This window comes from Sinocyclocheilus rhinocerous, unplaced genomic scaffold (genome assembly GCF_001515625.1).
Source record: "Sinocyclocheilus rhinocerous isolate Xijiao unplaced genomic scaffold, SAMN03320098_v1.1 scaffold1006, whole genome shotgun sequence".
Classification (NCBI taxonomy): Eukaryota; Metazoa; Chordata; class Actinopteri; order Cypriniformes; family Cyprinidae; genus Sinocyclocheilus; species Sinocyclocheilus rhinocerous.
Genome location: NW_015630418.1, coordinates 214,678 through 237,549, shown reverse-complemented (window position 1 = coordinate 237,549; position 22,872 = coordinate 214,678). Strand labels below are relative to the sequence as shown.

At 36.7% G+C, this 22,872-nt stretch overlaps 1 protein-coding gene across 1 annotated transcript in view; it reads right to left on the bottom strand.

The window, feature by feature from the left end:
• Nucleotides 1-2,720: 2,720 nt before the first annotated feature.
• The window catches only part of LOC107740352 (UPF0583 protein C15orf59 homolog), a 77,523-nt gene continuing 57,371 nt past the window's right edge, over nt 2,721-22,872 (bottom strand). Inside the window, exons 2-3 of the mRNA XM_016552768.1 lie at nt 3,227-3,664; nt 2,721-3,122 (exon numbers count right to left, since the gene is read on the bottom strand). Of these exons, the coding sequence (XP_016408254.1) occupies nt 2,802-3,122; nt 3,227-3,664 (759 nt within the window). The 3' untranslated portion in view covers nt 2,721-2,801. The remainder of the gene's footprint in view (nt 3,123-3,226; nt 3,665-22,872) is intronic.

The following is a 22,872-nucleotide window of genomic DNA, read 5'->3' as shown; positions in this document are numbered from 1 at the left end:
GCAGCTGAGTCCTTAACCATCTTCAAGAAACGGCTAAAAACACATCTCTTCCATCTTTATTTGATCCTCTAACTCAAGCACTCTCTATTTTAATTATATTTATAAAAATAAAAAAACTAACACTAGCTTCTCTAATCTTTTTGTATTCTATCTATTTGTTTTTAAATTAATTTATTATTATTTTATTTATAAAAAAAAAAAAACCTTGCTACGTGTGCTGTGTTAAGCTAACTGTGGACTTGTTATAGCACTTGCATATCATTGCTCTTTTGTTGATTTTGATTGCTTCTGTTGTCCTCCTTTGTAAGTCGCTTTGGATAAAAGCATCTGCTAAATTATTATTATTTTTTTTCTAAATGTAATTTAAATTTAAATTTTATTTAACATGCATTAATTTCAGAGTTTACTGCCAAGTTACTGTTGTTTTATAGGCCTGCTAATCAGTGTATTGGCATTTGATGGAAGCTTGTGTTACCATGGTAAATTTCTGTACAAGACATTTATAATAATGTTTTAAGATGTAGAAATAGCTGAGCAATTCCTGTGAGATTGTGAGTTTTAGATGCTGGTTTTCATTCATTATTGCAAACTGTGGAATAGCAGGTATCTTAATAACGTCTCGTTTGCAGAAATCTTCCTTTGGTGACCCGTACCGGTTTTTAGGTGTCACAGAGGGACATTTGAGCATGATAGACTATAACACATCCTCTTGAGTTTACACTGAACGTCATCCATCAGCGTGCTTGATTTGAATCCACAATCTGACCTAATGACCCACCATCAGATTTCTCAAGATAAACGTCTCGTCTTGAACGTGGAAGAAATATGTTTGAAAGCCCATTAGATGGAGGTTTGCGGAGCGAGCTGGTCATTCAGGATCTATTGGTCTGACCGTCTCGGCTCCCGCGGGAGAGGAATCTGAGTTAATGATTACGCCGAGGGGGTAATTAAGAACAATCTGTCTTCAAACACTCATTTTGCTGGGCTACTTTGCCCTTTATTTGCCTTTCCATTTTCTCTAATGTATAATTTCGCTCTCTTTTCTGCATTCCTCCCACTCACAGGATTGTTTCTGCGCTGTGGAGTAAATACCATGAGCTCCAGCAGAGAGGCAGGTTTTTGTTTAAGACCCTCAAAGGCGCGAGACGAAGACTCAGCACGGAAGCCCCTCGCTGAGGATCGATCCGCTGCGCTATTGGCAACATCCCTTTGAATAAAACACAGCACTATTGAGTTCACAATCCCCACTGGGCCCAAGAATAGCGAGACATAACCTTTCACATCTCAGCTTTGTGCACCGAGATTCAAGCTGTCACCCCCAACGACCTCGACCTCCCCGCCGAGAGGAGAGAGGCAAGAGAAGCAGTGTAAATGTCAGAGAGGAAAGCAGGCACTTCAAAATACGTCTTTTTATCCCTTCCCTCATTCCACCCAACCAAAGGTTCTGAACTGAGGGTGCAATCCTCAAATACTGTGAAAAATCAAAGCAGATTTACCTGACTACCGCATGTAGAGACTAAGATTGTGTAATGTTTCTGAAAGAAGTCTCTTTCTGCTCACCACGGCTGTGTTTATTTGATGACAAAACAGTACAAATTTTGAAATATTATTACAATTTAAAATATCTGTTTTCTATGTGAATAGCTGTTAAACTGTAATTTATTTCTGTGATCAAAACTGTATTTTCAGCATCATTACTCCAGTCTTCAGTGTCACATGATCTTCAGAAATCATGCTAATATGCTGATTTGCTGCTCGAGAAACATTTCTGATTATTATCAATGTTGAAAACAGCTGTGCTGCTTCCAAGGTTGTTAAAGTTAATGTTCAGTTAAACGTTAACTGAAATAAATAAATAAATAAATAAATAAACATTTGTTTTATTTCAGCTAATTGCTGGAATATAAACAACATTTCTCATTTTCAGTTAGTTTAACTTGATGCACTAAAATAATGATAAATGATTCAAAATATTATAGTATCTCAATGATTCTAAAGTCATACTGGCTTCTTCATATGTTTTATGCAATGATACAATTTTTTTATATTTTATTTATTTTTTAAGGATTATTTGATGAATAGAAAGATTCGTTCATTCATTCATTCATTCATTCATTCATTCATTCATTCATTCATTCATTCATTCATTCATTCATTCATTCATTCATTCATTCATTCATTCATTCATTCATTCATTCATTCATTCATTCATTCATTCATTCATTCATTCATTCAAAAAAAAAAAAAAAAATCAACTTTGCATCACAGGAATAAATTACATTTTCAAATATATTACAATTGAAAACAGTTATTTTAAATGTTAGTAATATTTTGCAACATATTATTGGTTTTACTGTATTTTTGAGCAAATAAACACAGCCTTGGTGAGCAGAAGAGACTTCTTTTAGAAACAAAACTCATTAGTGTTGGTCTTGTCTTGTGTGCAAAACAGCGTTTGAACCTTTCCTAACTTCAGCAGTTTTCATATGAACACTTTATGAAGACCTCGATATCAATAAACCCTAAACAGAATAACGCTGAAAGGAAACCAAGCTCTGATAATATATGAAAGGACGAGAATATCTCTTCTTAATGCGTGCAAGAGTCATAAAATGACTTTGGCAAGTCTTGAAATTTTCCCATATATAATTTATTTAGTAATTCATTTATTGTTTTTTTTTTTTTTTTTTTTTTTTTTTTTTTTATCTATTATCTATGTATTTAATATTAAATAGTATACAGTTCTTTGTAATCCTGTCTCAGTCCGTTGGTGTTTTGTTTATGTAAATTCGGCTGTTCTCTCAGAGGTCCTTGTTTTTCTGTTTGGCGGGGACGTAGGGCAGTACAGTTTGAGTGCTCTTATCCGAAACCGTCTGTGTGCTGCTGTTCCGTAGCAGTTTTTTGGGGTTGAGAAGACCTTTCCTGGGTAAAGTGTGAGAGCCCATCCCTGGCATCTTCACAGGAGAGGGCCCCGCAGACGCCGTTTCTCGACAGTTATAGACACCCGGCGGGTGTTCAGCGGGCGAACAGGCCAGAGGACTGGGCTCGCTGTCTGTGTCTGGGGTCCCACAGTCCCCTTTATCGTCCTCCTCGGCGCCACCGTCCTCCTCCTCGTCTTCATCGTCGTCGCAGCACAAAGCGTGGTAGAGGATCTTGTCGCTAAAGCGCACGCGTTCTCTGGTTTTCTGGCTGTGCGTGGAGCTGGATGCCTCCTCGCTGGAGCGTCTTCGTCGTCGTCGCAGCACAAGGCATGGTAGAGGATCTTGTCGCTGAAGCGGACGCGTTCTCTGGTGCCGGATGTGCGGGAGGTTTTCTGGCTGTGCGTGGAGCTGGATGCCTCTTCGCTGGAGGAGTCCGGGGTGATGATTAGGGGCCCGTTGGGGACGGGGAGGCCCCCGTTCATCTGCGAGTAGACGCTGGCGGTGGACGATGACGGCCTCCCTTGGCCCTCATCCGTCTCCTCTCGCTGTGCTTTCCGGTTGGAGGCCTCTAGGAAGTTGCAGAAGTCCCAGCCGTCGGAGAGCATGTCCTGGCTGAGGAAGTCCAGTCTGAAAGCCTCACCCAAGCCACGCTCGCTGCTCGACGTGCTGCTCGCCGTCGCCACCGTCCAGTCGTCGGGCTCCAGGTCAAAATCTGATGTGAGTTTGTCGATCTGACCCACCACCTGCATCAGAGAAAGAGAGAGAGAGTGATGCAATAATCAGTTTGCGTTCCTCGATCATCAAAGATGCATTAGTATCACCTTGCAGGTCAGTTTAATTTTACTTTGGTCAACTCAGGAGAAACCAAGCAGAGCGCTGCAATGATCCTAGGATCATAATTCATTTTATTAAACTGTTTGGACAAAAATGGAATTGAGTTTAGAACCTTTTGACTTGAAGGTTGTCCAACATGATATTCGAAGCGAGTGTCAATATATGAAATTAATTAACTACAATTATTTTTGTGATTCCCAGCATGGGCTTTTATGACTCACTCAGCGATATATTAAAAGTTGGATAGATGCAGCACATCAAATTTATCTGCATGCACTCAAAAAAAAAAAAAAATATATATATACATATATATGTGTGTGTGTGTGTGTTTATACATGCATAATAAATATACACAGTACACACACATATATTATGTAAACAAAAATTTTTTTTTTGGATGCGATTAATCGTTTGATAGCACTACTTTTAACTAATATTAAGTATGTAATTAAGTAAAATCTATGTAAAATTAACAAAGAGTATAAGTAAATTGAACTCGGTCAGTTAGAGTTGTTGAGTAACTTCTATTTACTCATCTGAAGTTTACTCTGCAATACTCAAATACGTTTTACTCAGTCTTTGCTAGCATAAGACGCATAAGATCCCACCCTCCCTGCAAATCACTCTCCAAAGCCACGCCTCCTCCAAACACATACAGCAGAGCAGAGGATAACCAGCGTCAACGCTGTCAGATTAGCTCGTCTCATTCACCGCTGAGAAAACATTACAGTACAATGTGCATAATATTACAATAATAGCGCCTCAGACCAAGGAATACGACTGGACAATCTATGGTCCTACGCCTTCCACAGATGATATAGATATATTTAGACCACTTAGTGATTGCTATCGGGATGTGAAGAGACTTTCAGCCAGCATAACAAAACATGTTTTTGAACCAAATCACCTGCCCTGAAATTAAAGCGTGGGGTTCTCTTGAATAAACAAGACTTTTAAATAAACAAGACAGCAGATAGCCTGTTACGCTTTGTACAACAACATGTCTACATAATATCATTAATGAGATACGCAACCGAACACAGAGACCTCAAGACTTAGTACACAATACACAATGACAGTGGATAGTTTTCAAGTATGAATGGATCCTTTTGAGTAGAAAATGAATTCCAGATATTACAAAATAGCCAGTTACTCTCTCTCTCTCTATATATATATATATATATACTGTATATATATATATACATACTGTATAATCCATTTAATTAATTAATTAATTAATTTCCTTAACTGAGTAACTGAGTGTCTACACTGAATATTTTTCCTTAAAAAATTCACACTGCTGGACTCATTATTATTATTATTATTATTATTATTTATTTTTTTTATTAAATAGCACAGGCAAAACGGTGTTTAAAAACCTTCCAGGAAATTGTGTCCATTTATAAGGCCTAAGACAAAATTCTGACCAATACAGACAAGGCAATATTTATTTTTACGTTATGGACGCTAACGATAAATGGTATTAAAACTGATATTAAAACTCAACATTATTTTGTTTAACAAAGCCTAAATAGATCACACAAATACAAGTGAGTTTACTCATAACACTATTTAGAGATGACCAGTATGACATTTTTTTTTTTAAAGATTATAATATTATGATTTGTGTTTTTAAATATGAATATTAGATGATGGTAAATATAAAATTGTTATATAAACACAGGGTAAATGAGGATGCACAATACATATCCAATAACGGCTGATTATAAATCAGATATGGGACAAAAAAATTATAACTCAATAACATCGACCCTTAAGCAATAGGGTGCTGATATGCATGCTAAAATTTAGTTTTTAAAGAACAATAAATGTGCCAACTACCCAAATACACTGCACATGTCTTTCCCAGCATGAGACCAATGTTGTTTTTCCAGCCTTTAGTCTTGTTAAGATCTGAATAAAGGCATTTGTGTGGCCTTGAGAAAAACTCAAGTCACCTTTATTTCTAAAGCATTTTATACAACACAGACTGTTTCAAAACAACTTCACAGTGGGGAAAAAATTCAATGATGCAAACAGAAGTCAATTCTGCTGTGCGGCAGCTCCAATAAGACAACAGTAAACAGACACCATTCAATTGAAATCAGTTCATTGTTGATTCAAATAATAAGGAAGGAATAATAAGGAAATGAGGGGTAATTATCTAAATGTTCTTCAGACCTGCGTAACGTGGTGTCTTGGTTTAGGTGTGTTTTTCCTGTCACTTTGTGGCATAAACACAGAAGGATCAGATGAATATGCCCTGCTGGCATGAGGGATTTAAAATCTAATTCATTTATCCAGCACAATGACTCCAAAGGAGCAATTAGGAGCTCTAAATCCCTGATTACACCGCAGCCAAAGCCAGAGGAGGGCCTGTGTTTCCGTGATCTGCTCGCTGATTTAACAGATGACTTGCCTGAGACACTTTTTCTCATCTCTAGCTGTAATCACTGACTGAACGCGTGATACTATATTTAAGCATGAGCTGCGAACACTGGTTGTTGAGTTTGCTCTGGCGCTTATTGGATCCGGCTGCTTGACTTCATTCATTTAATGCATGCTATTTATCAGGTAGAATTCATTTGTTCTGACTTGACCTACTGTACCTCGCATTGTTTGAAGATGTTTTGCCACCCACATTAACAATGAGTGGCACTATATCGTCAAATGGCAAATATGATGTCCTGGATGAATGAAACCCCTCACAAAACCTCTTTAGCAAGAGATGTCAAATGCATTAAAAAGCTAAATTAGCTCAGAAATAACAAAGGGCAATTGGGTTTTAATTGAGTGACAGGTTATTAATGATGCCAGCCAGTAGCTGACCTATTCTGTCTGTCATTGTCCAATCAAATCACAGAACTACAAACCATGCAATTTAATGTATATAAAAATGTTTTTATAAAATCACAACTGTTTTCAACATTGATAATACTCAGAAATGTTTCAGCAAATCAGCATATTAGAATGATTTCTGAAGGATCGCGTGACACTGAAGACTAGGGGTGGGACGATAAATCGATTCGTGGATCGATTCTGCGATTTTCTGAATGCATTGCGATTCTGAGCTTAATTTTTTTAACAGTAGATGGCGCTCTAGGCAAGTTTTTAACCGCAGTTTAAAGGTTTAAGTTTTTAAATGCTTGTGTGTTCGGCTGAGTAATGCAAGTAGTTACATGTACTTATGATGCGAGATTAATGTAAACAGCCTACTGTGAACACTCTTGGAATTCGCTTCAACCTTTTCAAACTTTGTGAATGATTACTTTAGGTTCAAGTGGTGTGTGTAATGAACTGGAAGCAAGCAGAGTATGTCTGTTTTTTAAAGCACGCAGTGCCATCTGCTGTTAAAAATTAAGTTCAGAATCGATTCGAGAGAAAATCGCGATGCGTTCAGAAAATCGCATAATTGAGCCACAAATCAATTTATTTGATCACCCCTAATGAAGACTGGAGTAATGATGCTGGAAGTTCAGCTTTGATCATAGGAATACATTAGACAGATATTCGCATTGTAATACTATTGTAATACTATTTCACACATTTTACTGTATTTTTAAATGCAGCCTTCACTACAAAAAAATATTTTCTTTCTTAGTATTTTTGCCTTGTTTTCCAGTATAAATATGCAAAGACTGTTTAATCTAGATATATTTACTTGAGAAGCAAAATTACTTAAGTCATTGATATTAAGCCTTGTTTTCTGAAAACATTTTTTAGTTTTTGCTTTAAAGGAGAAACATTTCTGGCAATGGGACAAGAAAAATAGTCTTGTTTTCCCTTTGAGTCAAGATTATTTTTCTTACCCCACTGGCAGATATTTTTGTTGCTTGTTTCAAGCGACTTCTTTGAAACACACACACACACACACACGCACATGCACACACACACACGCACACGCACACACACAAAATATTCTTTAAAAAAAAACTAATGAAATATATTATTATATATACCTTGTCTGTTTTTAAATCCACTCTAAAGACCTATTTATTTTCGTTGGCGTTCCCATGACAAACTGTCTTTGACTTTGTTCTCAGGAACGCCACACATTATTACAGCTTGTGTATATTCTGTGTATATTTAATGAGTTATTTTGTTTTACAACTGTTTTAATTTGCCTATTGTTGGTAGAGTGTCGTAAAGTACTTTGGTCAACTCCGGTTGTTTTTAAACTGTGCTATATAAATAAAATTGTATTGTATTGTATTGTATATATACTGTACTTTCTCCAAGTATTATCTTACCTCCTCGGTTTTGAGTCTCTGCACCTAATTTCTAGGAAATAATGCAGGTGTCACTGTCTGAGCAGTGGACTTTCTGTAACTTCTGCTATTAGGTGTATGTGCGCTGAATGAAGGCTAGAGAAGCTCAATAACACACGCTGAGGTGCTGAGGATGGCAGATGAATTGCTGGCTCAAGGGCGGATGAGATAGCTTTGTTTGCTAGATTACTCGTCCCGCAAAAGCAGGATTTAATTCAATCAGTGTTTTCCGGATAGTCTGGCACCGTTAGACACATTTCGCAAACCCCTGTCATCCAAGAGAGGAGCGTAATTTGATCAATATTAGGTCCGTTATGACTCATGCCATGTTTAATATTAATTGGAACTGCACCACATCCTCACAGGAACAAGTGCACTGTCAGAAGAACTTATTTCCAATTCCAAATGAAAGGTGAAGTGTGTAATTTCAGAGCCACTGGAGGCACTAGACGTACGCTCTTAAAATATAAAGAAGAACCTTTCCGTGATCGGTGCTTAAAATAACCATTTTTGTCTTAGTTTGAAGAACATGTTAAAAATCTAAAGAAACTTTTTCCACTATAAAGAATGTTTTGTGCAATGGAAAGATTCCATGGATGTTAAAGGTTCTTAATTAAACCATCAGTGACAATAGAGAACATTTATTAATTAGAGTGTACATGCAAGAAATTGGGCCAACCAACATGCACTGAATAAATAAATAAATAAATAAATAAACCCCGGAGCACAAAAGCAGTGTTAAGTCGCTGGGGTATATTTGTAGCAATAGCCAACAATACATTGTATGGGTCAAAATTATAGATTTTTCTTTTATGCCAAAAACCATTTGGATATTAAGTAAAGTTCATGTTCCATGAAGATATTTTGTAAATTTCCTACCGTAAATATATCAAAACTTAATTTCTGATTAGTAATATGCATTGCTAAGAACTTCATTTGAACAATTTTAAAGATGATTTTCTCAATATTAAGATTTTTTTGCACCCTCAGATTCCAGATTTTCAAATAGTTGTATCTCGGCCAAATATTGTCCGATCCTAACAAACCATACATCAATGGAAAGATTATGGTTTGTTAGCTTTCAGATGAAGTATAAATATCAATTTTGGAAAAAAAATATCCTTACGACTGGTTTTGTGGTCCAGGGTCACAAACAAACAAACAAACAAATAAATAAATAAATACATAAATAAATATTGTGATAACTTCTAAATTAAGTGATTTAAAATGGTATTTAAACTATAAGTAACTTTTATAGGTTAGATCAAGTCAAAATAAATTTTCAAGATGTACACAATTAGTGTTGGGAAGGTTTCTTTGGAAATGTAATCGGTTACAGATTACAGTTACACTACTACATTTTAAATAGAGTAACCTATGTCGATTACTTTATTAAATTACTTTTGTTTTATTTAATTACTTTTCTAAATTTCTAACAAATGTTTACAATATTTTCAAACATGTAAAGCAGGCAGGGTTAACCTTACAGTAGCACACAACACTGATTACGTTCAGACTTTCAAAATCATTCATCACTTGAATTAAGATTATAATAATTTAATTATAAAGCACAGCTTAATAATAAACCCCAGCCGCCACAAAATCAGACTTTATCACCTCTTAGTACTTTGAGATCGTTCTGGGGTTAAATACAGATTCACAATCACAACAAGAAATAGTTAACAAGATGTAATCAGATGCAACCCTTGTAATCATTAACATTTTTATAAGTAATTAATTTAATTACACATTTTTCTCAGTAAGTGTAACAGATTACAGTTACATTTATTTTGTAAATAAATTGCGTAACACCGTTACATGTAACTAGTTACTCCCCAACACTGCAATAAGTAACATGCAATATATTATATATCATAGCAATATGCAATGCAATATGAACACATTTCTCCCTATATTAATCTTGTGCAAAAACACACACAATAACACTTAATTTCAACATGTATTCACCTTATACAGTCTGAAGCAACGCATGCTCAATATAATCACCTCATTTCATTTAGTTAATTTCACTGCTGGGTCGGGCAGCATCTATCTACAATTAACTGGGGCAAGAGAAAGTATTTTAACGTTGCAAAAATTACACACTTCACCTTCCCACCTTCCCCCTCGGAGCCCAACACAAACTGCTAACAGAAACAGAAAACGGCTAATTTCGCTGATAATGTCTGTTGTGCTGCGTAATCATCAGCCGCCGCCTCCGTTCCCATGGCTTGCTCTGGAGTAGGCGTTCCTCGGGGCAAACAAAATCATTCAAATGAGCTCGTTTAGGCGATGCCCTCACTCCACAATGGCTCCTGAAGCAATTTAACTAGATAGCAGTGCGAGCTTAAAAGGTCTGCACAACCTTTCTAGGTCACAGATGGGCTCGACGCAGCTACAATGCACAGTAATCCCTGCATCTTTTCTCCGAGATGCCGAGAGAGTGAGTGGGCTATGGAGTAAATTATTGGGTAAACAGATTGCCTAAGTGTAAAGGATGAATGAACACATCAGGAAGAAGTCATTAGCGTTGGGACACATTGCGTTTTAACTGGAAGGAGCACAATGAGAACCTGCAATAGTAATTACAGTCTATAGGGTAAAAATCACATCCTTTTGTCAGCCTCGGCCCTCATAATGGCAGAGATTGCAGCTGGATTATTCAACTCGGAAAAGATTCATCTTCCCACTCCGATGCTTTCAGCTGACGCTCGTCTCACTGGAGCTAAATTATACACCAGCAGCAGCTCGAGGAAAACAGCACATTGTGGCCAACACGTGGAGGGCGAGAGAGACACAAAGCCTGCATTGTGGAACAATTATATCTGGTAGCACGACACCAAACTGGCCTACTTTTCTGAAAAAAAAAGTGTGAAATAAAAAATGAATAATAAATACGTTACAGTTTAGATACAATATGGCCAGTTACATTGTGCATTAGTGGTCATTTTTCACTAACTCTTTCATTAGACCAGTAGGTGGCGACAAGTGACTCTCTGAATCATTCATTCAAATGATTTGTTCAGATCAAAACACTGGAACGAAACATGTGACTGTCTTTATAGCTCATGAGTGAGTCATTGGATCAATCATTCAAGTGTTCTTTTTTTAATAACACTTATTCCTTCTGGAATGAAACTCAGAGATGTGTTTGAATTAGATTATACTGTAATATACTGATGTGTAAAAAAATAAAAAAAAATCAAGTAATGGCACAGTAGTCATGAATGGTTTCTCACAACCAGATCACGTACAAAAATAAATAAAAAAATAAACAAATTAATTAATTAATATGTTTTTCTGTATTTTATAAACTGTGTGAATTTACTGCTAAATTGCAGCATATATTGAGATGAGGTCAACATATATAGGATGATGCATCATCCAATATAATATTAAAGTTATGGGTTATGAAATGTTCATATTTTGGTTTTGGAAGTCCCCAACAATAGGTTGACATGCATGCAAGGTCAAAAAACACTTTCATTGTCTTATAATATGCATTTATTTTTACCTTATTTGCTCAACGGCTCCCAAACGATTCGCTCAACAACATTTTTACAAACCCTTCCTTTGCGTTACGCTAATCTGCGGTGATTGGTCCGATTGGTCTCATTTTCATTTCATCTAGCCTGTAATGCCTGATAAAGCAGCGTTTGTGAGCGCAGTGATGCATTGTGTACAGCGTTACCAGGGAAACCGCTATTTTTACCGCTCCAAAAGCAGCTCCTAGTGGCAAATAATTAATTTGCATTTTCATTCAGACCAACATGAAAAGACCTACAAGTGGGCGGGCAATATGCTAATGTTTCATGTTGACGTCAGCTTGGGATTCGTTTAAAAAAACGACTCGTTTCAATGATTCAGAGTTGACTCTTTCTTTTGAGAGACAATAACTTTATACACGGTGCACTTTCAGATTTAAAACTTTGCAGGATGTTTTCATTCACTTAGAGCTGTGTTACACACTGCATGAAAAGTCATTTTCAAAAATCCATAATAGGGGCACTTTAAGATTATATTAAATTAATAATAATAAAATTAATAGTAGTTGTATCATACAAATTTGGCAACATTTTTAATTGTTTATTTTATATATTTTTTCTTTAAATTAAATATTAAATATACAATTTTTAAATTGCATATAATTTTGTTTCATGGTAATAAATAAATAAATAAATAAATAAATAAATAAATAAATAAATAAGGACTGACTTTATCTCAAAATTGTTCACATATTTTTCACAGCTGTTCACAGAACTTGCTGCAAATGTTGATGTTTAGATAAAAACCATTAATAAAAGCATTACCATTTAATAGACTGTTGAGATGAGATTTAGTGATCACTATTGTCAGAAAAAAAAAAAAAGTAGAATATTCTTATATATCAACCCGACTGTGATCACCTGCTGATATTCAGAAAAACAGTAATCTTGCTTCTGTGATACTGTGTAAATATCTTACAATAATAATAGCTTCAGTACAACATGTACAATATACTGAGTGTAGCATTTAGGTATTTCAATGATTGGAATGTTATTTCTATTTCTATCCGCAGTGATTTGAGCGGTAATTGCGGTCGGTGCGTGTAAAGAAGTGCGGAGCAGGTAGCGGCGGCAGAACGGAGAGAGGTTAGCAATCCTGAGAGTGACAGCTGACTCTCTGCCAGAGCCTCCTGCAAAATGTCATCTGTGGCGCTGATCCGTGAATAACACGCATGGGAAAGGTGATGCAAAGACAACTCCTTGTGGAGTACAGACAGAAAAACACGTGCTGCTGCTACAGTAATATTGTGAAATATTTTTACAATATAAAATATATGTTTCCTATGTGAATATATAGTAAAATATAATTTATTTCTGTGCTCAAACCTGTATTTTCAGCATCATTACTCCAGTCTTCAGTGTCACATGATCTTCAGAAATCATTCTAATATGCTGATTTGCTGCTCAAGAAACATTTCTGATTGTTATCAGTGTTGAAAACAGTTGTGCTGCACAATATGTTTGTGGAAATAGTGAATGCTGTTTTTCTGAACGTTCTACTCATCAAAGAATCCTAAAAAATGTATCATGCTTTCCACGTAAATAGTAAGTTTAATGATGCAGCATTCACCTCCACAATAACACTGCTGTCCTATTACAACTTCTGCTGAATCGTGAAATCCTGTGCAGTGATGATTGTGGGCATTTACAAAGCTCTTCAATAAAAAGACTGAACAAGACAAGTGTTGTTTTCATGCTGTTTCTGTCTCAAACAGCCAGTGCAATCAGGCTACTTTATATAACAACATACAGACGAAAAAGGAATAATTTCCATCAACTCCAAATAGCTATTGGAAACAAGTTTGTCAGGGAAACTTTTCAGGCCTCTGAATGATCCATTATATAATATTCAGCCTCTGGCGTGAATTTCCCCAATAATCTGATTGAAATGTGAGCAGTAGGGTAACAGAGAGCTATTAAAACCGCCTCTCCATAGTTAGAGGCCGAATGTGATGATTAGGAACTGCAAACAATTACTGCAACAGCGTCACATGCTGATTTCAAAGTGAACCGTTGGTAAATATTTCCTTAATGTATTTCGCTCATGTGGCGTTTGAGATTTTCAGGAAGACAGGAATCTATTCATCGTCCTCTCTGTTTAGTGCACTAGTTTGGACGGCATGCGGGATTTCATCCTGCTCCATACTTTCTATTTCGTTCTGCTGGCGGAGTCATCGTCCTCTTTATCATTATGCAATTTGCTTAAGAAAAAAAAAAGATAATTACAGAAAAAGCTTCAGATATTCAGTTGAGCTGATACTGTGAATTAATATTCAAGGTGATGTCATAGAAGGAGAAAGGCAGAGTCAAAGAAGGAATAATCAGAGCTGTCCTGCTGTCACTTTCACAGGTTATCTGGAGTCTTGTGTGCTCAGACTTTTGACTGGAGGCAGAAACTATAGTTCTCATTGCATGGGCTGAAAATAAATTTATTAAAAAAATGTTGTACAGTACCACGATGTTTTGGCACGGGGGAAAAATAACAATAAAATAAAATTATTATATAAAAAGGGATTTATCTGAATAATATAATGATTAATAATATGATTATTATCATTACTATAGATGTGTTATTAGAGTACGGTATTATAAATGTGTTACAAGCAGTAAAATTGCTTATCTAGAGATAAAACATCTACTATGAAGATTGTAACAAATATCTTTCTGTCGCTGAATACTGACAGACATTCATAATGAAATCATGCATTTTTAACAGTATAATAATGTTATGCATGTGTTATAAATGTATTATAATGTGTAACATTGCTTGAATACTGATAAAACATCTACTATTAACATATTATGTAAACCTAGCTCTCTTTCTGTTCCTGAGCATTGCCAGTATTTTTAAATTTCTTATAAAATAAATTTGTCAAAATTGTTGACAGATGAACTCTTTCCCCACAAGAATTATTTTTTTTTTAATTGCCAACCACTGCCAGCATTTTTTATCATTTTCACGGCCCCCAGAATATTTTGTGGTATGTATGAATATCTGAACATGCAATATGTCTCTGAGCCTCTGATTTTAAACCAACCAACCAACAAACAAAACAAAATGTTATTTTAGCTTCACACATTTTTTTAGCACTTCAATGTGGGCAAGTTTAAAAAAAAAAAAAAATGGAACAGAGCGTTTTTGTCATAGACTATAACTGTATCGGATACAGAACGATGATCAAAACACAGATGGAGTCGATCGCTTCCATCAACACACCCAAAGCTTCACGGTCCTAAACCACTTCCAGCATCGACATTCCATTCTCTAACATTGAGCTGTTTTGATTTATATGCCATTTAATGTTTGATGATCACGTTATTTTATATATGCACACGCTTTCACACAAGATTGCTTGTTTCTGCTCCTGCGCCATGTTCTGATCCAGAGAAACAGTACTCTTTCAGAAGATGTGTAATAGCGCCTTCTACCGTATAAAACAGTGGAAACACGGAAAATTCTGTCAGTTGTGGGGAAAGAGTTAATAGTTCATAAATGTTAAAAACATATGATAAAAACTAGGGATGCACTGAATTTTCGGCTGTCGAAAATTATTGGCCGAAAGAGAAAAACGGCCGAAAATGTGATCCGAAAATATATGGCACGGCGCACCGTTTCACTCTCCCTCTAGCCGTCGTCACTGCGCTCAATATTCCGCACTATGAATGTGCGTTCTGCTCATGTACGACTCATGCTCACCAGAAAAGCAAAGTCTGGAAACGCTCTGACAGGAAATTTCTATGTAGTATTAGAGGTCGACCGATTAATCGGCCAGCCGATTAATGGGGCCGATTTTTGGCATTTTTGAATTAATCGGCATCGGCCGATTGTGCTGCAAATTAGGCCGACTTATTTATTTTTGTTATCACTATGGCCATTTGACTTATAGCAGTGTCCAGTGTTTCCCATACATTGAGTTATTTGTGGCGGCTCGTCACAATATCAAAACTGACCGCCACAAATAGATTTAAATTAAATTGCAGCGCGGGTATTTTTATGTGAATGTATCTTTGAAAAGAACCGACTGTCTTCAGAAAAGCTTCTATGTCATTTTCCTTTCGTCTTTCCTGTAATGCCTGATAAAGTAGCATTTGTGAGCACAGCGCTTATTTGATTACAGCCGTTACCGGGGAACCCACAGTATCTCCTGTTCTAACAGCGCCTCCTGCTGGCAGATAATACATTTGCATTTGCAGGTCTCTGGGAAACACTGGTGTCTGTCAACAAACATACACAAAAAGCTTCCTTCAGAACTGTTTTGAGAAGGTGCTGAAGTTTTGAGCCATGTATTATTACTATGAATTAGGCTACTACTACTATTACTATCTTGTACCCTGCAATAATTATTTACTCTTTTATGAGAAGAAGGGGAAACAAAAAAGAAAATTGGGCAAACATATCGACCCAAAAAAAAATCGGCATCAGATATCGGCCATCGGCTGCTCTGATTTCTAAATATCGGCCAGAGAAAAACCCATATCGGTCGACCTCTATGTAGTATACTTGTTCCTGTTTGCAATAGCACTACTGTTTTGTAACATGGCAGTGCTGGTAAAATGATGCTACCCTCTCGTTCATATTGAATAATTATTACGAAGATTTTCGGTTTCCGGCCAAGTGCATCCAGAATTTTCAGTTTCGGCCCAGAATTTTCATTTCGGTGTATCCCTAATGAAAACATTAATAAGAGAATAATCATTCAATAAATTATTGAGATGACATTTAGTGGCCAAGAGAAAAAGTATAAGTTTCTTACAAACCCAGGAAATTAAATCAAATGCACCATTTGTTTACAGTTACAGTTTGCTTTTGTATATGTTGTTTACTTGCTATTACGTGCATCAAACCTGTATGCCTTTACTCTTGAAAGATGTGTAGTGTCACCCAATCAGATTGGAATGGAACTGGGGATTTCAGCCAGAGCTTGTCTGCGTCTACAGGAGTAAGTTTTCAGTGATACTGTGCATGAAAAGAAAACGAATCCTGTGTCAGTAAGATTTCATATTTTTTTGCATGTTTCTTTGTGAGACAGACCTCCTAGCTCTAACGAATGATCTGGGTCACGCAGACCTGATTGGTTAGTTGTGTCACTCATCCCATGCCGGGGGGTGTGAAGTGCGGCTTTGAAGTGCCCCCCGACCGTTAGCGGCTAATTATCCCGTCATACATGGGAGCACAGGCTCCGGCGTTCATTAAGCACACAACACCCTCCTTTATATCTAGACTCCGAAATAACACTTCAAGCAGACCTTAGCACATTCTGCACATTCACAAACGCCATGAGTGGGGCGACGAGGCTCTCAACAGCTGGATAATCAGAAGCAGCACAGAAGCACAGCTGTATAATGGGTGTCAGTCAATGGCGACGAGTCCTGTGATCCGCTGGCTACATTCCTCTGCTCCTAATTGCAGCAGAATTGTCAAAAGCGGCCATTATTTTTCCTCTCTTCTTCCAGAAGCTCAGCTGGCTGGCTGCAGTCATTTCAAACTCTGCTGAAGAATTATGTGGGCCACGGCTATAGATATGCTAAGGCTATCTTTAGATATAGGCTTGGCTAACTTGGGATGTGGGTTTGCCAGCTATTAATGGCTCTGTGAGCGGTGCTGTGATACTGACTGGGCCGCTCTCCGGAGCTCTTTTACGTAACTCGCTGACTGCATTACCTGAGGCATACGGCCAGTCGGAAGTCAGATCCAGATATCAGCACATATTCATCACCATTTCAAATAGGGTTAATTTAGTTTAATTGATGTCATTTTTGCCGTGTTATTACCAGGTGGCTTGCACAGGTTCTTTAGGCTATATATGAATTATTCATTGCAAACAAGTCACACATGAATTGTTGAACATAAGAATCACTTACATCAATGTCCCGGAGTACTGCCAGTCATTTGAAATGAAATAATCACACTTTTGCATTTCTGACAGAATCATATTGTGAATGTGTTATAAATGTGTTATAAATGTACTGTAAGCCATAAAGTGCTTATATAACGATAAAACTTCTATGAAGATTACAGTATGTAACATAACTTTTTCTGTCCTCATATACTGCCAGCCACTCAAAATAAAATAATCAGGTTATTTCGCTTTTTCCACTGTATTTTATCACATGTTTTATAAATGTGGGTTACACTTTATTTTAAAGTGCCCCTATTATGGCATTTTTAAGGTTGCTAATATTGTTTTATGAGTCTCCTAAAACAGGTTTACATGCATGCAAGCTCAAAAAATAGATTTAATTTTACCTAATTTCTAAATGATTCGTAAACAACTCGTGCGAAAAAGTTCAAAGAATCAGTCTCTCTAAACCCCTCCTTTCACTGCTGTGATTGGTCAGATGGCGCAGTCCTTTTTGATTGGCTCTGGATTGGTCTACCGCGTACAGCGCGTGTCGGAAAGGAAACGCCCATTGCCATGACAGAACGACAGCCCTGGAAAATGTCAAAAGATGGTATCGATTGTACCTTACCAATTCAAGTCAGAGTCTGATGATGAAACATCAGACAAGAGACTGATTCGGTAGGATACAGCGTCTTCTCGACATGATGTTAACCACATGGAAATTTTACTGTTTGTGGGCAGGCAAGTTGCTGACGTAGAACGTGAGCAGACATTATGCAAATATGTTACTTCGTGACGTAGAGCCGTAACAGTATAAGATTCAAATTCCTGACGACTCGTTTAGGCGATTGCGAGCCGACTCTTTTTTATTGATAGACAATAACTTTATTTATTGTGCACTGTCGGCTTCACAACTTCACAACAGATAGTTTGTTCACATACAACTACATGACACACTGCATGAAAGGTAATATTCGAAAAGGCATAATAGGGGCACTTTAAAGGAGACATATTATGCCCCTTTTTACAATAATATATACAGTAATATAAGTCTCTGGTCTCCTCAGAATGTGTCTGTGAAGTTTCAGCTCAAAATACCCCAAATATCATTTATTATATCATTTTGAAAATGCCTATTTTGAGTGGAAGCAGAAACACACTGTTTTTTGTACCTATCTCTTTAAATACAAATGAGCTGCTGCTCCCTGCCCCCTTTTCCAGAATAGAGCTGCTCGCATCTGCTAAAAACATCTGTTTTGGTTCAGATTATCATGTTTATCGCACTGAAATCATGTGTTTTAAACCATATTAGTTTAAACTGCTGATATACGGTTTTCTGAGTGCACACGCACAGAAAGCGGCTGTCACAGCATGTGAGTACTAAACTAAGTTCTCATTCACACACAAGTTTACTTTAAAAAAACACAGGAGTTACAAAAAACAGTCGGTTATGTCTGTGAAGGTAAACAGCTGGGAAATAAATTGCATGTTTATATTAGATTGTGTGGCAGCAACAATATAAAATAAATAAATCCACTGCTTGTCTGCTCTGAGGCTAGGACTCTAAATAGTGTTCTGTGTTCGTCTGTGAAGCCAAAGGCAGAACAGTTAGCATGTTTTGCTCAAACTTTCACCACGGCGTTAGAACTGGTGTGTACACCGTTGTCGCTTGCGAAATCAAAATGACGGCGCCGTGGGTGGAAATGTACAGATTAAGGGGCGGTAATATTATAATGAGATCTCTTTGTGACGTCACTAGGCAAAGCGAAATCAGATGCGCTCGTTTTTTCAGACGCTTGCAGAAAAAGGCTTACCAAAACAAAGTTACTGGTTTAATCTTTTTCACGTCTCCTTGGTTGGTAGATGCACCGGGGGCCTGATTATAGCACTTAAAACCTGGAAAAATCAGATTTTCATGATGTGTCACCTTTAAGGTGTCCTTGTTACAGTGTAATTATACATTTAAGTACTGAGTAATATTAATTGACTACATGTACTTACTATTAGGGCTGCATGATAAATCGTATGCGATATTTAATGCGTATCTTGTCAGTAAAGCCGGTTCTGTAATCAGAGGTAAATCTCCATCACGTGCGCGCTTTCACATGGAGCAGCATTTACTACACAGAGATGTTGTTCACTGACAAGCTGAGCAAAACTACGTACATATATGATCGTGGTTTTGCGCTGCTTGTCAGTAAACAATGGCTCTGTTGTTTACTGACAAACTCTGGAATAATCTACCGAACATTGTCCGGGAGGCAGACACACTCTGTCAGTTTAAATCTAGATTAAAGACCCATCTATTTATCCTGGCTTACACATAACACATTTCTAATATTCAAATCCGTTAAAGGATTGTTAGGCTGCATTAATTAGGTCAGCCGGAACCGGGAACACCAAATGTACTTGTAACACCCATAACACCCAATGTACTTGTTACATCGTTAGAATAATGGCATCTACGCTAATATTAGTCTGTTTCTTTCTTATTCCGAGGTCACCGTAGCCACCAGATCCAGTCTGTATCCAGATCAGATGGTCACTGCAATTACCCGGACCCGGCACCTAGAGAAGACTTCTACAGCCCTGAATGTTAGCGGAGATCAGGTTTCTCCCAAGGTTTTTTCTCCATTCTGTCACCAATGGAGTTTTGTTCCTTGCCGCTGTCGCCTCTGGCTTGCTTATGCAGGGACACTTATTTTCCAGCTATATATCGTCGATTTGATTGCACAGACACTATTTAAACTGAACTGAGCTAGATGATGACATCACTGAATTCAATGATGAACTGCCTTTAACTGAAAAATGGAGTGTTTACTATTGTCCTTTTGCATTATTGACACACTATTTTCCTATTTAATACTGTAAAGCTGCTTTGACACAATCTGTATTGTTAAAAGTGCTATATAAATAAAGGTTGCTTGACTTGACATGAGCACTGCCAATCATTCTATAATGAAATAATCATGCACTTTTAGACAGCAATGTTATACATGTGTTATAAAGCTATTATTATTTGTAAAAATACTTACAGACTATAGAGCTGAAACACATACCAGCATCTAACATACCTCTCTTTTAGTTCCTGAGTATTGTCTGCCACTCATAATGAATCATGTACTGTACTTCTGCAGCTTTGACATGATAAAGTAGTTATGTTATACATGTGTTCAAAATGTCTTATAAGTAGTACACTTGCTGAAACAGAACTGAAACCTCTACTATGAAGATTATGTAACATAACTCTGTTTCTCTCTCTATAAATGGTGCATTTAGGTGCGTAGGATGATATTCATGGTGCCCGAGTCACTGGTTGTGCGAATCTTGCAAAGTCTCTGAGAAGCATATGTAGACATACTCTCAACGAGGACCTGAAACAAGATGTATAAAGCTGCTTTTCTGCAATAGACTAAATGTTTGCTCTTTCCTCTCCCCGATGCCTTGCTTTTTACAGAGAGAAACACAGCGTTCTATCACATCAGTTCTTATAGCATGTTCAACATTGTTAAATACTGTGACAATGTGCAGCACTACTCATTAATGAATCAGAAGGTATACAAAATGAATCAGCTCTGCCCATGAAAACAACCATCTTAGACGCGTTTGCCTTCAATGATGACAACAGAGGCCTCGCCAAAGAAAGATTTACACAAAGAAAGCTGCAGCGAACCCACAGCCTGACTCTAAAATCAGGGGTTTTCTTCCCTATAAGACATCTTAATGTACTGTCAGCATGTGTTGTGGTTTCTTCCCTCGCATTGAACCTCAGGATTTTATAATGGCGTCATTTCATCAGTGAAGTATGTGTTCACGGAACAGATTCTGAACATGCACTCGATTGGTTGATGCATTTGCTTATGGCAGTCTTTAGAGAAAGAGCAGCATAATCTGAATTGCATTCGCATCACATAACTGATGTTCTGAACGATTTTCTAATACTTAAATTTGAATATTTTTCACATTGCGACTTCATGACGCAGTTTGCAATATACTACATCCTCTGTAACTACCACTTTTCATAAACGACTTTTCTCATCTCTTTGATGAAACAGTTGGGAGTTTATTTAGACTACCTGATGGTGGCTTAAAGAGAGTAATTTGTACGTTATAATGGTGAAGCCTACTGCCTACTCTCAGTGGCTGACAGTATAATTGGAAGTAAGACAGGGAAGCGCATTCGAAAAGACATAATAGAAGCATATTAGTCACTAATTAAGTCACATGCATTTTTCTCTTCCCCTGACACATTCATCATCCTTTCAATCCGTTCATGTGTTACTCAGTGCGTAAGTGTGAAGCTGTGTTTATACGTGCATGTGTGACAGAGAGAGAAACGCACACAATAGGGTGCATGGGTAGTAATTAACTCTCAGCAGATATAACCTGGATGACATACTGAAAATGGCCAACAAATTGCAAACTGTTATGCCAACTGAGCTATACAAAGTCTGATTTTCACACCGCATTTCTGGAGGTAAATCAATTAAAGGTGCTTTAAGCGGTTTCAGTTATTTTGGCTAAACATCTGACGCTAAATAGACCAAACACTGCCGACCCATCATCAAATACATAAATGGCAGGGAGTTAATCCAATAATGGTTTAAAAATATTAAGTAAAAACTAAAAAAAAAAAAAAAAAAAAAAAGGTTGGGTCTAGACCAGCCTGATGTCAGTGTAAAACATAAAAAAAAAAAAAAACCTTAAAACAAATCCTTGCATTATTTGTATGAAATATATTTGTAGATATATCACCTATTATATCAATATTTGAAGCCTTTACAAAAGTGATTGTATGATTTTGAGTGCAACTTTTCACACTGAGGATAAATAAATAAATAAATAAATAAATAGTAAAACATTTTCATTATATGACAAAATAAATGTTACATGAAATAAAACATAAAATAAAATTTCAGCTGGTTTCCAAGGCAACATTTCTCATTTTCATTTGGTTTAACTTGATGTACTAAAATAACAAAAACTATATAAAAACAAATATTAATGAAACTATATAGACATTTAAAATAATCAATAACTAAAAAAGACAAAACACACCAACATTACATTAACTAAATTTAACATGAAAACAGAAAACTTAAAACTAAAATCTAATTCAAAATAAACAACACAACTGTAATAGTAACAAACAATGACAAAACAAACAAACAAAAATATATTAAATCATACTAAATAATTCAATGATACTAAAACAACACTTGAGTGAAAACATTTTGAATATGATGATCAGGGTCATGGGCGGATTGGCCATCTGGCAATTCTGGCAAATGCCAGAGGGGCCGGACCATTTTGTTTAATGTGGGCCGGTCAGATTTTTTCTAATAAAATTGTTTTTACGGGCCAACAGCGCATAGGACGGGTTTTTATCGCTTACACGATTTCTCTATGGTTATAATAATAATAATAATGTTACTAATAAATACATGCTAAGCATTTTGCC